This window comes from Oncorhynchus nerka, linkage group LG4 (assembly GCF_034236695.1).
Source record: "Oncorhynchus nerka isolate Pitt River linkage group LG4, Oner_Uvic_2.0, whole genome shotgun sequence".
In the NCBI taxonomy this organism is placed as follows: domain Eukaryota; kingdom Metazoa; phylum Chordata; class Actinopteri; order Salmoniformes; family Salmonidae; genus Oncorhynchus; species Oncorhynchus nerka.
The window spans coordinates 64,289,117-64,304,041 of NC_088399.1; the positions used below are offsets into that span (position 1 = coordinate 64,289,117).

The 14,925-nt window shown below is 44.8% G+C and overlaps 1 protein-coding gene across 1 annotated transcript; it reads left to right on the forward strand.

The window, feature by feature from the left end:
• The first annotated feature begins 7,934 nt into the window (after positions 1-7,934).
• LOC115129009 (tumor necrosis factor receptor superfamily member 11B-like) lies at positions 7,935-14,758 on the forward strand. Its single transcript, XM_029659149.2, has 4 exons — positions 7,935-8,042; positions 8,176-8,557; positions 12,194-12,376; positions 12,476-14,758. Exons 1-4 carry the CDS (start codon positions 8,037-8,039, stop codon positions 12,805-12,807), a joined length of 903 nt encoding a protein of 300 aa, XP_029515009.1. The 5' UTR covers positions 7,935-8,036; the 3' UTR covers positions 12,808-14,758.
• Positions 14,759-14,925: the final 167 nt, after the last annotated feature.

Here is a 14,925-nt window from a genome sequence, read left to right on the forward strand (position 1 = left end):
CATTGCCATGGAATTGATATTGTTTTTGGCACAATCAAACACCCAATAAAACAATTTGTATACTTGTGTTGTTGATGGATTTGTGTGATCTATCGTTTTCAACTGTTGCCTTTGAAATGGAAGACTCGTCCAATGACAACTTGTTGTTCTGCATTGCATAACACATTCATTAAAATGACCCCCAAAACACCAATTAAAATAAAGCCCTCTGGGACATTGTCAGAGATGAATTACAATGAACAGGCCATCTAAGAAGAGGGTACAGTATGCCGCTGGTAACTCGTAAACTAGTCGGTGTCTAACAACCCATGAGTTTTGCAAAGGAAGAAAACCCACAGCACAGGTGAGGCTCATGAAAAACTCTGGGTCAAATGTACGGGTATGTACAACTGCTGCCTAGTGTTGACCTTTTTCTGCTGTCTGCAGGTCTGGCCCACTGTGAGAGGATGCAGCCCAAGTTTAGCAGCCTGGGCAACATCAGTTACTTGACCCAGATGGACCAAAGAGCTGTGAAAGTCTTCCTGTCAAGGGACAGCTGAAGAAGACACCACATGGGACTTTCAAAAAGGTAGAAGTTTTGCATATGGGTGAATAATTTATTTTCAAATGTACAGTACCAGTCAAAAGTTTGGACACACCTACTCATTCAAGGGTTTTTCTTTATTTTGACTATTTCCTACATTGTAGAATAATAGTGAAGACATTTTAAAAAAAACTGTGAAATAACATATATGGAATCATGTAGTAACCAAAAAAAGTTAATTTTACAAAGGGTAGCCACCCTTTGCCTTGATGACAGCGGTGCACACTCATGGCATTCCCTCAACCAGCTTCACGAGGAATGCTTTTCCAAAAGTTTTGAAGGAGTTCCCACATATGCTGAACACTTGTTGGCTGCTTTTCCTTCCTCTGCGGTCCAACTCATCCCAAACCATCTCAATTTGGTTGAGGTCAGGTGATTGTGGAGGCCAAGGTCATCTGATGCAGCACTCCATCACTCTCCTTGGTCAGATAGCCCTTACACAGCCTGGAGGTGTGTTGGGTCATTGTCCTGTTGAAAAACTAATGATAGTCCATCTAAGCACAGACCAGATGGGACGGCGTATCGCTGCAGAATGCTGTGGTAGCCATGCTGTGTTATGCAAGTGAGTGAGGACCCAAAAGCGGTTTAACAGAAACAGAGTCCTTTAATGTCCAAACACAGGGAAGACATAAATCCTCTTCAGAAGTATCGGTTGACAAAATAGACAACCCGCAGAGAGGGCGACAAACAAATCATAAAGTCCTCAGATCTTTACAGGAGAGTCCCCTTCTAGCAGCAGAGGAGAATAGCAGGGTTAGCGGCCACAGACTGCTGGTCTCTCCGGGTAGGCGCGGGTTGTAGAGGACAGAGGTACCTGATCACACGTAGCATCTGATTAAGAGGCAGATTACGACAGGACGGGACAAGGGTGAAGCAAACGAGAATCTGACAAAGACAGAAGCAGAAACAGAGAGAGAAATAGAGACCTAATCAGAGGGAAAAAGGGAACAGGTGGGAGAGAGTAAACGAGGTAGTTAGAGGAGATGAGGAACAGCTGGGGGAAGGAAAGGGAGAGAAGGTAACCTAATACGACCAGCAGGGGGAAACGAAGTGAAGAGAAAGAACAGGAACAAGACATAACATGACAATACATGACAGTACCCCCCCACTCACCGAGCGCCTCCTGGCGCACTCGAGGAGGAAACCTGGCGGCAACGGAGGAAATCATCGATAAGCGAACGGTCCAGCACGTCCCGAGATGGAACCCAACTCCTTTCCTCAGGACCGTACCCCTCCCAATCCACTAGGTACTGATGACCACGGCCCCGAGGACGCATGTCCAAAATCTTACGGACCCTGTAGATAGGTGCACCCTCGACAAGGATGGGGGGGGAAGACGAACGGGGGTGCGAAGAAAGGGCTTAACACAGGAGACATGGAAGACCGGGTGGACGCGACGAAGATGTCGCGGAAGAAGAAGTCGCACTGAGACAGGATTAATGACCTGAGAAATACGGAACGGACCAATGAACCGCGGGGTCAACTTGCGAGAAGCTGTCTTAAGGGGAAGGTTTTGAGTGGAAAGCCATACTCTCTGACCGCAACAATATCTAGGACTCTTAGTCCTACGCTTATTAGCGGCTCTCACAGTCTGCGCCCTATAACGGCAAAGTGCAGACCTGACCCTCTTCCAGGTGCGCTCACAACGTTGGACAAAAGCCTGAGCGGAGGGGACGCTGGACTCGGCGAGCTGAGACGGGAACAGAGGAGGCTGGTACCCGAGGCTACTCTGAAAAGGAGATAGCCCGGTCGCAGACGAAGGAGGCGAGTTGTGAGCATATTCTGCCCAGGGGAGCTGTTCTGCCCAAGACGCAGGGTTTCGAAAAGAAAGACTGCGTAAGATGCGACCAATAGTCTGATTGGCCCGTTCTGCTTGACCGTTAGACTGGGGGTGAAAGCCGGAAGAGAGACTGACGGAAACCCCAATCAAACAGCAAAACTCCCTCCAAAATTGAGACGTGAATTGCGGACCCCTGTCCGAAACGACGTCTGACGGAAGGCCATGAATTCTGAAAACATTCTCAATGATGATTTGTGCCGTCTCTTTAGCAGAAGGAAGCTTAGCGAGGGGAATAAAATGAGCCGCCTTAGAGAACCCATCGACTACCGTTAGAATAACAGTCTTCCCCGCTGACGAAGGCAGTCCGGTAATAAAATCTAAGGCGATGTGAGACCACGGTCGAGAGGGAATGGAAAGCGGTCTGAGATGGCCGGCAGGAGGGGAGTTACCGGACTTAGTCTGCGCGCAGTCCGAACAAGCAGCCACGAAACGACGCGTGTCACGCTCCTGAGTGGGCCACCAAAAACGCTGGCGAATGGAAGCAAGCGTACCCCGAACGCCGGGGTGGCCAGCTAACTTGGCAGAGTGAGCCCACTGAAGAACGGCCAGACGAGTAGGAACAGGAACGAAAAGAAGGTTCTTAGACAAACGCGCGGCGACGGAGTGTGAGTGAGTGCTTGCATTACCTGCCTCTCAATTCCCCAGACAGTCAACCCGACAACACGCCCCTCAGGGAGAATCCCCTCGGGGTCGGTAGAGGCTACTGAAGAACTGAAGAGACGGGATAACGCATCAGGCTTGGTGTTCTTAGAGCCCGGACGATAAGAAATAACGAACTCGAAACGAGCGAAAAACAGCGCCCAACGAGCCTGACGCGCATTAAGTCGTTTGGCAGAACGGATGTACTCAAGGTTCCTATGGTCAGTCCAAACGACAAAAGGAACGGTCGCCCCCTCCAACCACTGTCGCCATTCGCCTAGGGCTAAGCGGATGGCGAGCAGTTCGCGGTTTCCCACATCATAGTTACGTTCCGATGGCGACAGGCGATGAGAAAAATAAGCGCAAGGGTGAACCTTGTTGTCAGAGAGGGAGCGCTGGGAAAGAATGGCTCCCACGCCCACCTCTGACGCGTCAACCTCGACAATGAACTGTCTAGAGACGTCAGGTGTAACAAGGATAGGTGCGGATGTAAAACGCTTCTTGAGGAGATCAAAAGCTCCCTGGGCAGAAACGGACCACTTAAAGCATGTCTTGACAGAAGTAAGGGCTGTGAGAGGAGCTGCCACCTGACCGAAATTACGGATGAAACGACGATAGAAATTCGCGAAGCCGAGAAAGCGCTGCAGCTCGACGCGTGATTTAGGGACGGGCCAATCGATGACAGATTGGACCTTAGCGGGATCCATCTTTAATGCCTTCAGCGGAAATAACAGAACCGAGAAATGTGACGGAGGAGGCATGAAAAGAGCACTTCTCAGCCTTCACATAAAGACAATTCTCTAAAAGGCGCTGGAGGACACGTTGAACGTGCTGAACATGAATCTGGAGTGACGGTGAAAAAATCAGGATATCGTCAAGGTAAACGAAAACAAAGATGTTCAGCATGTCTCTCAGTACATCATTCACTAATGCCTGAAAGACAGCTGGAGCGTTAGCGAGGCCGAACGGCAGAACCCGGTATTCAAAGTGCCCTAACAGAGTGTTAAACGCCGTTTTCCACTCGTCCCCCTCCCTGATGCGCACGAGATGGTAAGCGTTACGAAGGTCCAACTTAGTGAAAAACCTGGCTCCTGCAGGATCTCGAAGGCTGAAGACATAAGGGAAGCGGATAACGATTCTTAACCGTTATGTCATTCAGCCCTCGATAATCCACGCAGGGGCGCAGGGTCCCGTCCTTTTTCTTAACAAAAACCCCGCTCCGGCGGGAGAGGAGGAAGGGACTACGGTACCGGCGTCGAGAGCTACAGACAAATAATCTTCGAGAGCCTTACGTTCGGGAGCCGACAGAGAGTATAGTCTACCTGGGGGGAGTGGTTCCCGGAAGGAGATCAATACTACAATCATACGACCGGTGCGGAGGAAGGGAGGTGGCCCTGGACCGACTGAACACCGTGCGCAGATCGTGATATTCCTCCGGCACCCCTGTCAAATCACCAGGCTCCTCCTGTGAAGAAGAGACAGAGGAAACAGGAGGGATAGCAGACATTAAACACTTCACATGACAAGAGACGTTCCAGGAGAGGATAGAATTACTAGACCAATTAATAGAAGGATTATGACACACTAGCCAGGGATGGCCCAAAACAACAGGTGTAAAAGGTGAACGAAAAATTAAAAAGAAATGGTTTCGCTATGATTACCAGAGACAGTGAGGGTTAAAGGTAGCGTTTCACGCTGAATCCTGGGGAGAGGACTACCATCCAAGGCGAACAAGGCCGTGGGCTCCCCTAACTGTCTGAGAGGAATGTCATGTTCCCGAGCCCAGGCTTCGTCCATAAAACAGCCCTCCGCCCCAGAGTCTATCAAGGCACTGCAGGAAGCTGCCGAACCGGTCCAGCGTAGATGGACCGACAAGGTAGTACAGGATCTTGAAGGAGAGACCTGAGTAGTAGCGCTCACCAGTAGCCCTCCGCTTACTGATGAGCTCTGGCTTTTACTGGACATGAAATGACAAAATGACCAGCGGAACCGCAATAGAGACAGAGGCGGTTGGTGATTCTCCGTTCCCTCTCCTTAGTCGAGATGCGAATCAGCACCTGAGCCAGTGGAGGAAGATGGTAGTGATGCGGAGAGGGGGGCAACGGATAACGCGAGCTCCCTTCCAGCTCGGTGACGAAGATCAACCCGTCGTTCTATGCGAATAGCGAGTTCAATCAAGGAATCCACGTTGGAAGGAACCTCCCGGGAGAGAATCTCATCCTTAACCTCCGCGCGGAGACCCTCCAGAAAACGAGCGAGCAAAGCCGGCTCGTTCCAGTCACTGGAGGCAGCAAGAGTGCGAAACTCTATAGAGTAATCCGTTATGGATCGATTACCTTGACATAGGGAAGACAGGACCCTGGAAGCTTCTTCCCCAAAAACAGAACGATCAAAAACCCGTATCATCTCCTCCTTAAAGTTCTGATACTGGTTAGTACACTCAGCCCTCGCCTCCCAAATTGCCGTGCCCCACTCACGAGCCCGTCCAGTAAGGAGAGATCTGACGTAGGCGATACGAGCTGTGCCCCTGGAGTACGTGTTGGGCTGGAGAGAAAACACAATATCACACTGGGTGAGGAACGAGCGGCATTCAGTGGGCTCCCCAGAGTAACACGGCGGGTTATTTATTCTGGGCTCCGGAGACTCGGAAGCCCTGGAAGTAGCCGGTGGATCGAGGCGGAGATGGTGAATATGTTTCGAGAGGTCGGAGACTTGGGCGGCCAGGGTCTCAACGGCATGTCGAGCAGCAGACAATTCCTGCTCGTGTCTGCCTAGCATCGCTCCCTGGATCTCGACGGCTGAGTGGAGAGGATCCAAAGTCGCTGGGTCCATTCTTGGTCAGATTCTTCTGTTATGCAGGTGAGTGAGGACCCAAAAGCGGTTTAACAGAAACAGAGTCTTTTAATGTCCAAACACAAGGAAGACATAAATCCTCTTCAGAAGTATCGGTTGACAAAATAGACAACCCGCAAAGAGGGCGACAAACAAATCATAAAGTCCTCAGATCTTTACAGGAGAGTCCCCTTCTAGCAGCAGAGGAGAATAGCAGGGTTAGCGGCCACAGACTGCTGGTCTCTCTGAGTAGGCGCGGGTTGTAGAGGACAGAGGTACCTGATCACACGTAGCATCTGATGAAGAGGCAGATTACGACAGGACGGGACAAGGGTGAAGCAAACGAGAATCTGACAAAGACAGAAGCAGAAACAGAGAGAGAAATAGAGACCTAATCAGAGGGAAAAAAGGGAACAGGTGGGAGAGAGTAAATGAGGTAGTTAGAGGAGATGAGGAACAGCTGGGGGAAGGAAAGGGAGAGAAGGTAACCTAATACGACCAGCAGGGGGAAACGAAGTGAAGAGAAAGAACAGGAACAAGACATAACATGACAATACATGACATGCTGGTTAAGTGTGCCTTGAATTATAAATAAATCAGACAGTCTCACCAGCAAAGCAACCCCACACCATCACACCTCCTCCTCCATGCTTCACGGTGGGAACCACACATGCGGAGATCATCCGTTCACCTACTCTGCGTCTCACAAAGACACAGCGGTTGGAACCAAACATCTACAATTTGGACTCATCAGACAAAAGGACAGATTTCCACCAGTCTTAATGTCCATTGCTTGTGTTTCTTGGCCCAAGCAAGTATGTTCTTCTTATTGGTGTCCTTTAGTAGTGGTTTCTTTGCAGCAATTCAACCATGGAGGCCTGATTCACGCAGTCTCCTCTGAACCGTTGATGTTGAGATGTCTGTTACTTGAACTCTGTGAAGCATTCATTTGGACTGCAATCTGAGGTGCAGTTAACACTAACGAACTTATCCTCTGCAGCAGAGGTAACTCTGGGTCTTCCTTTCCTGTGGCGGTCCTCATGAGAGCCAGTTTCATCTTTCATCTTCATTCTGTAAACCACCCCTACCTTGTCACAACACAACTGATTGGCTCAAACACATTAATAAGGAAAGAAATTCCACAAATTAAATGCATTCCAGGTGAATACCTCATGAAGCTGGTTGAGAGAATGCCAAGAGTGTGCAAAGCTAATATCAAGACAAAGGGTGCCTACTTCGAAGAATCTCAAATATAACATGTATTTTGATTTCTTTAACACTTTTTTGCTTACTACATGATTCCATATGTGCTATTTCATATTTGCATATAATGTCTTCATTATTGTTCTACAATGTAGAAAATAGTAAAAATAAAGAAACCCCCAAAATGAGTAGGTGTGTCCAAACTTTTGACTGGTACTGTATGTCTTTCAGGTTTGGTAAGTACAAAAAATTACAACAAAACTAATTTAAAAAACAAACTGTAATCAGTTACATTACCAGCTAAAATATTGCAATCAGATTAAAGATACTTTTGAAAAACTAGAGTAATCACAGGGTGTTACTGAGTCTGGGTAATCCAAAAGTTACTTTACTGATTACAGTTTTGGACAGGTAACTAGTAACTAACATATTACATGTAGAAAGTAACCTCACCAAACCCAGTTTCTAGGCTAATAGCAAATATGCATCAGGAAGCAGGAATATGTTCTTTGGAATTTCCTTTCCTATGGGTTCCTGGTATCTTATAGTGAGATTTCCTCCAATGAATAGACTAACGAGAACCAGAAACAGTCTTTCCTATCAGTGCAATTATTGCATGATTCCATGAATAGCCTACCTACCATCTCGTATGGTTCCTGCTTTAGGATACACGCTGGATGTGTCATCTCAATTGGAAATGACCTTTACATTTTTACATTTCGCTTCAGCGTTACAGATCGAACAGAACCCAAAAATAGCTTACTCATACCCACGTCAACACGTTTAATTGTTAAGTAAAATAGGCTCCGTTAAAATCAACCGCAGTGACGCCCACGCTCAATGCGCTTGAAGGCGCGCGCTTAAATAGCCGGACTCGTTTCTGGACCAAAGAAAGAAAGCATCCTTTTGAATCCAAGGAGAACTGCATTAGCCTACACAATGATGGTATGTGGAAACATATGTTTAGCCTGTATTGAAAACGGTGTTTTTAGTTCATTTCAATTATCTGAATATGAAATTGTGAACCGAATGCTTTATAAACAAACTGAATGACAACCTGCCTGTTCTTTCTTCACAGCTCATTTTTACGGTGATTCTAGTCAGTGCTGATGCCAGTATGGCACTTCACGCCCAAACTTTCAAAAAAGATGATCCGTACTCCGGTCGTTCGTTAGTGTGTGATCGCTGTCCACCTGGAACGTACCTCCGTGCGCCCTGCAGTGCCACCCGAAAGAGCGACTGTGCGAAATGTCCCAAAGGGGCATACACAGAATTTTGGAACCACATCTCCATGTGCCTGCGCTGCAGCATGTGCGCTGAGAACCAAGTCGTCAAGCAGGAGTGTTCTCCATCCAACAACTGCAAGTGCGAGTGCAAGGAGGGTTACTACTTCAACAAGAGATACGAAGCATGCATCAAACATAAAGAATGCCCCCCTGGGTATGGAGCGAATGCTACAGGTATGACTAAAATTGAGCCAGTTATACGCACGGAAAAAATAATAGGCCTACGAGAAATGACTGTTTACACTTAAATCTGTGATGATAACAAAGTGTTTTAATCATAATAGTTTACAGTCTATAGTTCCATATGCATACATTGAATGTGCATATGTCTCAGTATATGCTGACTGTGTTTGTTTGGATTGTAAAAAAGGGACAAATGTAATTTGATATCAATACCAAATTTGCAAATGAATGCGAATTTAAGGAATAGTTCAATTATTTTACAGTGCATTCGGGAAGTATTCAGACCCCTTGACTTTTTACATATTTTGTTAAGTTACAGCATTATTCTAAAATTGATTATAGTTTTTTTCTTCTTCTCATCAATCAACACACAATACCCCATAATGACAAAGCAGAAACAGGTTTAGACATTTAAAAAAAAAAATGGAAAAAAATATCACATTTACATAAGTGTTCTGACCCTTTAATCAGTACTTTGTTGAAACACCTTTGGCAGCTATTACAGCCTTGAGTCTTCTTGGGTAAGACGCTACAAGCTTGGCACACCTGTATTTGGAGTTTCTCCCATTCTTCTCTGCAGATCCTCTCAAGCTCTGTCAGGTTGGATGGGGAGCGTTGCTGCACAGCTATTTTCAGGTCTCTCCAGAGATATTTAATCAGGTTCAAGTCTTGTCCCGAAGCCACTCCTGCATTGTCTTGGCTATGTGCTTAGGGTCGTTGGAAGGTGAACCTTCGCCCCAGTCTGAGGTCCTGAGCAGGTTTTCATCAAGGATCTCTCTGTACATTGCTCCATTCAGCTTTCCCTCGATCCTGAGTAGTGACCAGGTCTCTGCTGCTGAAAAACATCACCCCAGCATGATGCTGCCACCACCATGCTTCACCGTAGGGATGGTGCCAGGTTTCCTCCAGACATGACACTTGGCATTCAGGTCAGAGTTCAATCTTGGTTTCATCAGATCAGAGAATCTGGTTTCTCATGGTCTGAGTGTCCTTTAGGTGCCTTGTGTCAAACTCCAAGCGGGCTGTCATGCGTCTTTCACTGAAGAGTGGCTTCCGTCTGGCCATTATACCATAAAGGCCTGATTGGTGGAGTGCTGCAGAGATGGTTGTCCTTATGGAAGGTTCTCCCATCTCCACAGAGGAACTCTGGAGCTCTGTCAGAGTGGCCATCGGGTTCTTGGTCACCTCCCCGACCAAGGCCCTTCTCCCCCGATTGCTCAGTTAGGCCTGTCGGCCAGCTCGAGGAAGAGTGTTGGTGGTTCCAAACTTATTCCATTTAAGAATTATGGTGGCCACTGTGTTTTTGGGGACCTTCAATGCTGCAGAAATGTTTTGGTACCCTTCCCCAGATCTGTGCCTCGACACAATCCTGTCTCTGAGCTCTACGGACAATTCCTTCGGCCCCATGGCTTGGTTTTTGCTCTGACATTCACTGTCAACTGTGGGACCTTATATAGACAGGTGTTTTCCTTTCCAAATCATGTCCAATCAATGGAATTTACCACAGGTGGATTCCAATCAAGTTGTAGAAACAGGATGCACCTGAGTTCAATTTCAAGTGTCATAGCAAAGGGTCTGAATACTTATGTAAATAAGGCATTTATTTTTTTATTTTTAATACATTTGCAAACATTTTTAAAAACCTGTTTTCGCTTTGTCATCATGGGGTAGGTATAGTGGGGCAAAAAAGTATTTAGTCAGCCACCAATTGTGCAAGTTCTCCCACTTAAAAAGATGAGAGGCCTGTAATTTTCATCATAGGTACACTTCAACTATGACAGACAAAATGAGGGGAAAAAATCCCCCAAAAATCGCATTGTAGGATTTTTTAATGAATTTATTTGCAAATTATGGTGGAAAATAAGTATTTGGTCACCTACAAACAAGCAAGATTTCTGCCCCTCACAGACCTGTAACTTCTTCTTTAAGAGGCTCCGCTGTCCTCCACTCGTTACCTGTATTAATGGATCCTGTTTGAACTTGTTATCAGTATAAAAGACACCTGTCCACAACCTCAAACAGTCACACGCCAAACTCCACTATGGCCAAGACCAAAGAGCTGTCAAAGGACACCAGAAACAAAATTGTAGACCTGCACCAGGCTGGGAAGACTGAAATCTGCAATAGGTAAGCAGCTTGGTTTGAAGAAATCAACTCTGGGAGCAATTATTAGGAAATGGACGACATACAAGACCACTGATCTCCCTCGACCTGGGGCTCCACGCAAGATCTCACCCCGTGGGGTCAAAATGATCACAAGAACGGTGAGCAAAAATCCCAGAACCACACGGGGGGACCTAGTGAATGACCTGCAGAGAGCTGGGACCAAAGTAACAAAGCCTACCATCAGTAACACACTACGCCGCCAGGGACTCAAATCCTGCAGTGCCAGACGTGTCCCCCTGCTTAAGCCAGTACATGTCCAGGCCCGTCTGAAGTTTGCTAGAGAGCATTTGGATTATCCAGAAGAAGATTGGGAGAATGTCATATGGTCAGATGAAACCGAAATATAACTTTTTGGTAAAAACTCAACTCGTCAATTTTTGGAGGACAAAGAATGCTGAGTTGCATCCAAAGAACACCATACCTACTGTGAAGCATGGGGGTGGACACATCATGCTTTGGGGCTGTTTTTCTGCAAAGGGACCAGGACGACTGATCCGTGTAAAGGAAAGAATGAATGGGGCCATGTATTGTGAGATTTTGAGTGAAAACCTCCTTCCATCAGCAAGGGCATTGATGATGAAACGTGGCTGGGTCTTTCAGCATGACAATGATCCCAAACACACTGCCCGGGCAACGAAGGAGTGGCTTCGTAATTATCCAGATCTCAACCCCATAGAAAATCTTTGGAGGGAGTTGAAAGTCCATGTTAACCAGCAACAGCCCCAAAACATCACTGCTCTAGAGGAGATCTGCATGGAGGAATGGGACAATATACCAGCAACAGTGTGTGAAAACCTTGTGAAGACTTACAGAAAACGTTTGACCTCTGTCATTGCCAACAAAGAGTATATAACAAAGTATTGAGATAAACTTTTATTATTGACCAAATACTTATTTTCCACCATAATTTGCAAATAAATTCATTAAAAATCCTACAATGTGATTTTCTGGATTTTCCAGATTTTTTCTTCTTCTGGATTTTCCAGTGTACCTATGATGAAAATTACAGGCCTCTCATCTTTTTAAGTGGGAGAACTTGCACAATTGGTGGCTGACTAAATACTTTTTTGCCCCACTGTATGTGTGTAGATTGATGAGGAAAATGTTTTATTTAATCAATTTTAGAATAAGGTTGTAACGTAACAAAATGTGGAAAAAGTCAAGGGGTCTGAATTCTTCCCAAATGCACTGTATGTACATATGTTGCATTAGCATTATAGCAGTCTATGGACAAGTAGTGAGTGCAAAACACACTTCGGGTTTATTAAACTAGCCACGGCAAACAATTAGCAAATATTAGCAATGTTTTATCAATTCTCCATGCAAATCAATCCCCCCCGTTTAGCATGTATCAAATGCCATAACCAAATCAAATCTTAAATGGATTGTGTTCCTCAATGAATTGCTTTAAAATAATGTTGAGATAAATATTGTGGCATACACATCAAAACATTTCCTCAGGTACACCCCAACAAGATACAGAATGTGTGCAGTGTCAACCCAGATTCTACTCTAACGTTTCCTCGGCAAAAGCAATCTGTGTTGCCCACTCAAACTGCGAAGCTGGTGGACTGCGCGTGGTGCTGAAGGGCAGGGGCTGGCACGATACACTGTGTGCATCATGTGAGGACCTCAAAACTCGTGGTAAAACACATTATGAATAACATTGTTTATCATGAAAGACTCATCATTTGTGGCCTCAATTGAGTTTAAGTTTCTCAACCATGTTTTTTTTTTCTTCAGATGGAGCTGAATATCTACAGGAAATCCTTCCTGCGTTCTTCATTCAACTTCACCAGAAGATGGGCATTCAGAGAATACGTCGGTTAGCGATGAGGCTGCCGCAAGAGGGAGGCAAGAAACCGCTCCGAGGAACAGTCATGAAACTTTCTAGGAGGGGTCTTAACGACTTTATGAAAAGTTGGGACCAAGGTGCAGGGAAAGACCAAGTTAGGAAACTTCCGGAGATGTTGAGGAAGACAGGGGCCCGCAATGCAGCAGACAAACTAGAGCTTAAACTGAAATATATAGACCAACAATTCAAACTCTGTGAAGGGTTAGTTGAAGTAGCCTAAAATGGGTAAAGTAGCCTCTCATCCCCATCTTCTTAATAACATATCTTGACAGCAAAAAGTAATTCAGTTCAACAGTTGTCCATTTTAGGTTCATATAGGGTACGTGGGCTATGCAGTCTAGCCCAGGGTTCCCCAATATGTGGCCGTGATTTTATTTGGCCTCCCAAGTCTTCTGAGCAAAAAAAGTAATAAATAAAAGTAAAAATACTTGAAAAATTATGATAATTATCATAAATCTATATATGTACACTACCGTTCAAAAAAGTTTGGGTTCACTTAGAAATGTCCTTGTTTTGGAAAGAAAAGCACATTTTTCGTCCATTAAAATAACATAAAATTGATCAGAAATACAGTGTAGACATTATTAATGACTATTGTAACTGGAAACGGCAGATTTTTTTATGGAATATATACATAGGCGTACAGAGGCCCATTATCAGCAACCATCACTGCTGTGTTCCAATGGCATGTGTTAGTTAATCCAAGTTTAATTTTAAAAGGCTAATTGAGCATTAGAAAACCCTTTTGAAATTTTGTTAGCACAACTGAAAACGGTTGTTCTGATTAAATAAGTAATAAAACTGGCCTTCTTTAGAGTAGTTGAGTTTCTGGAGCATCAGCAATTGTGAGTTTGATTACAGGCTCAAAATGGCCAGAAACAAATAACTTTCTTCAGAAACTCATCAGTCTATTCTTGTTCTGAGAAATTAAGGCTATTCCATGTGGGAAATTGCCATGAAACCTAAGATCTTGTGCAATGCTGTGTACTACTCCCTTCACAGAACAGCGCAAACTGGCCCTAACCAGAATAGAAAGAGGAGTGGGAGGCCCCGGTGCACAACTGAGCAAGAGGACAAGTACATTAGCGTGTCTAGTTTGAGAAACAGACGCCTCACAGATCCTCAACTGGCAGCTTCATAAAATAGTACCCGCAAAACACCAGTCTCAACGTCAACAGTGAAGAGAAGACTCTGGGATGCTGGCCTTCTAGGCAGAGTTGCAAAGAAAAAGCCATATCTCAGACTGGCCAATAAAAAGAAAAGATTAAGTTGGGCAAAAGAACATAGACACTGGACAGAGGAATTCTGCCTAGAAGGCCAGCATCCCAGAGTCGCCTCTTCACTCTTCCCAGAAGAGTGGAGACTGTTATAGCAGCAAAAGGGGGACCAACTCCATATTAATGCCCATGATTTTGGAATTAGATGTTCAACAAGCAGGTGTCGACATACACTACATGACCAAAAGTATGTTCCCAAGTATTCATATGCATAAATAGAGGCCTGTGAGATCATATCCCAATGTAAATCAAGGTTTGAAAGTATTCTGTTTTTGTCAAATACTATATCTGTTTGGGATTCTTGTGGTCAATTTGCAGTTTACAAATGATTTCTAACATTCCTTACCCCAGCATACTGGGGACTATCCGGCAGATTAACAAACAAAAAAAGGAGCACTCTGTTTCTGCGTAAATCCGATAGATTTATTGATGGAAAAAAACAGCCTTTTCGTTTAAACTGGGCTGAAGCGCATTTGGGTATACCTTTATTTCATTATTTATATCTAACTGGGGACTCCTGATCTAGACCTATTGTTCATTGATTGTTTTACTTAAAAGTAGCATGTTTCTACTGACCTCTGTGGCAGCCAATGGTTACACATTCAAACACACACATGGCGTTATGCACACGTTTGGTGCATGTTTTGTGATTTTGTTGCATTTTAAGAAAGATAAAAAAAAAAAAACTTTATAGATATAGAAAATTCAATTGTTGCAGAATGAAAATGTGTATTTAACTTCTAATATATGGATTGTTACATAATATTTAAATGAAATATACTACATTCTAATAGTATAGCATGAAGTCCTGAAATGCTTTTTGCAATAAAGGTTATTCTTGCTTAAACGTCCTTTTCATGTAATTGTTCATGTGAGACCCAAGCACTTTTGTCTACTCTTACATAAACATCTCTCTACACTTCAAAGTAGCTCATTTATTTTTATACATGACATAGATACACTTTACAGTACAAGTTTCTGATCTGCTAGTGTCATTTCTCATGGAGTCTTACTCTTGGAATGTGTAGTCAATTCAACATACTCAAATGGATTGTGAAGAG

Excerpts from the sequence above, each read along its gene's own strand:
- LOC115129009 (XM_029659149.2), top strand. Across the intron at positions 8,558-12,193 it reads GTATGGAGCGAATGCTACAG|GTACACCCCAACAAGATACA; the intron begins GTATGACTAAAA and ends ACATTTCCTCAG. Across the intron at positions 12,377-12,475 it reads TGAGGACCTCAAAACTCGTG|ATGGAGCTGAATATCTACAG; the intron begins GTAAAACACATT and ends TTTTTTCTTCAG.